Source organism: Microtus ochrogaster, chromosome 5 (assembly GCF_000317375.1).
Source record: "Microtus ochrogaster isolate Prairie Vole_2 chromosome 5, MicOch1.0, whole genome shotgun sequence".
Lineage (NCBI taxonomy): Eukaryota > Metazoa > Chordata > Mammalia > Rodentia > Cricetidae > Microtus > Microtus ochrogaster.
The window spans coordinates 15,904,928-15,906,901 of record NC_022012.1 but is presented as its reverse complement, the minus strand read 5'-3'; the positions used below and the strand labels follow the sequence as shown (position 1 = coordinate 15,906,901).

The 1,974-nt window shown below is 54.4% G+C and overlaps 1 protein-coding gene across 1 annotated transcript in view; it reads right to left on the bottom strand.

Moving 5' to 3' along the window:
* Ldlr (low density lipoprotein receptor) overlaps positions 1-1,974 on the bottom strand; it is a 27,119-nt gene that overhangs the window by 3,457 nt on the left and 21,688 nt on the right. The window contains exons 15-17 of the mRNA XM_005346915.2: positions 1,529-1,702; positions 1,151-1,219; positions 234-391 (exon numbers count right to left, since the gene is read on the bottom strand). Coding sequence (XP_005346972.1) covers positions 234-391; positions 1,151-1,219; positions 1,529-1,702 — 401 coding nt within the window. The remainder of the gene's footprint in view (positions 1-233; positions 392-1,150; positions 1,220-1,528; positions 1,703-1,974) is intronic.

Here is a 1,974-nt window from a genome sequence, read left to right as displayed (position 1 = left end):
CCTCACTGGGGACTCCAGGCAGGGGCTCTACCCCTGAGCCACACCCCAGCCCCTCACTGGGGATTCTAGGCAGGGGCTCTACCCCTGAGCCACACGCCAGCCCCTCACTGGGGACTCCAGGCAGGGGCTCTACTGCTGAGCTGTTGCATAGCCCTGGCTTCCTTTTTTCCATTCCACCTAACTTCTGTCCTTCAGTTTCTTAGATGCCCTCTCTCCCACAAAAGGGCACTCACTGAGGGGTAGGTGTAGCCGTCCTGGCTTCGGCAAATGTGGAGTTCGTCCTCTGTGGTCTTCTGGTACACTGGGTTGTCAAAGTTTATGCTGTTGATGCTCCTTAGCCGCCAGTTCCTCCACAGTAGGATGGCCCCAAAGACAAGGAGGATGACCAGTGCTGTGGGGAAAGAGGGCTTGGTCAGGGCGGGCCCCAGGAGGCCTTGCACCAGTGAGGCCATGGCATTCCTATTCTGGCTCCTTTACATGACCGCGATGGGTTCTGACTGTAAACTTATACTTCCTTATCAGACAAAGAAAAAACCCTGCAGGGTGGGGGCATCAGGACCTGTAAGCCTAGCACTTCAGAGGGATGAGGCAGAAGGATGACAACTTCTGAACCAGCCTGGGCTCCACAGCCTGACACTGTTCTATCTTCTGAGATCCTGACAACTTTGCTTTGTTCGTTTGGTTGCGTTTTCCTGTTTGTTTTGTTTTGTTTTCCGAGACAGGGTTTCTCTGTGTAGCTTTGGAGCCTGTCCTGAATCTCACTATGTATACCAGGCTGGCCAGTAACTGATAGAGATCTATGTGCCTCTGCCTCCTGAGTGCTGGAATTGAAGGTGTATACCACCACATCTGACCATCTTTCTTTTTGCCAGTTTAGAACTCTGTAGACCAGGCTGGCCTCAAACAAACTCTCAGAGTTCTGCCTGTGAGATTAAAGCTGTATTCCACCATAACCAGGGGCACTCAGTCTGGTCTGTAATGAAGGGAGCTAGAAGGAGCTAGTCAGAGGCAGGCAGGGGCATCGTCCCTCACGCAGGGCTGTCTCTCAGACAGGGACATTCTATTTAGGGTCAGAGAGGTGGAGTGGCCCAGCAGGCTAAGCATGAAGTCTCAGGGGCCCCACCATGTCAGCAGCCCAGCCAGCACTTACCAACGGGGAGGATGATGGACAAGACACTCACTCCCTGTGGCTGCTCCTCGCTCCCTCTGCCACCCTGGACTGGGGTAAGACAAAGGACAGAGTGAGGAGGCTGAGGTCAGAAGACACACGTCAGACAACAGGAGCCACCCAAGGAGACTGCCTGACACAGGGAAATCTGGAGATGCTATCAAGGTTTGGTAAGTCATGTGGACTTGATCTCAGGCAGAGCTGTCCTCCAGCGTCCACAGAGGATCCCAAGACTCCCAAGGTGGAAGGAGAGAACAGACTCCCACAGCTGTGCTCTGACCACAGGCATGGTGGCACACTCCCCAACCCCACTAACCAAATCAGTGTACTAATCAAATGTAGGGTGGGCCTGGCCTTTACCTTGGTGGGACATTGTCACCGACTCAGCCGTGCTGAGGCCAGGGACGTCCACGGGCTCCCTGGGTGTGCTGGAAGCCGACTGATCCTCCTTGTGCTGTGGAGACCTCGTGGTTGCTCCAGTGACCACAGACCTGATGGTGGATGTCCCCTGGGTGGTCAGGACAGGTGCGACTTCTGACGGGACAAAAGACAGGACGTGAGTGCCATGAGCTGAGGTGCCACTCACACACCGCTCCACTCTGCGTGGAGGGCAGGCCAGGTCCAGGGCCGTGAGGAAACGACAACAAGGGCGGTAATGAGCAGCTGGCGGCACTGCTCCAGAGTAACCTCAGACTTGTGATTCTCCTGCCTCAGCCTCCACAGGACCTATCCTGTTCTGTTTTTTTTTAAAAAAAATATTTATTTATTATGTATACAACATTCTGCCTCGATGTATGCCCGCACGC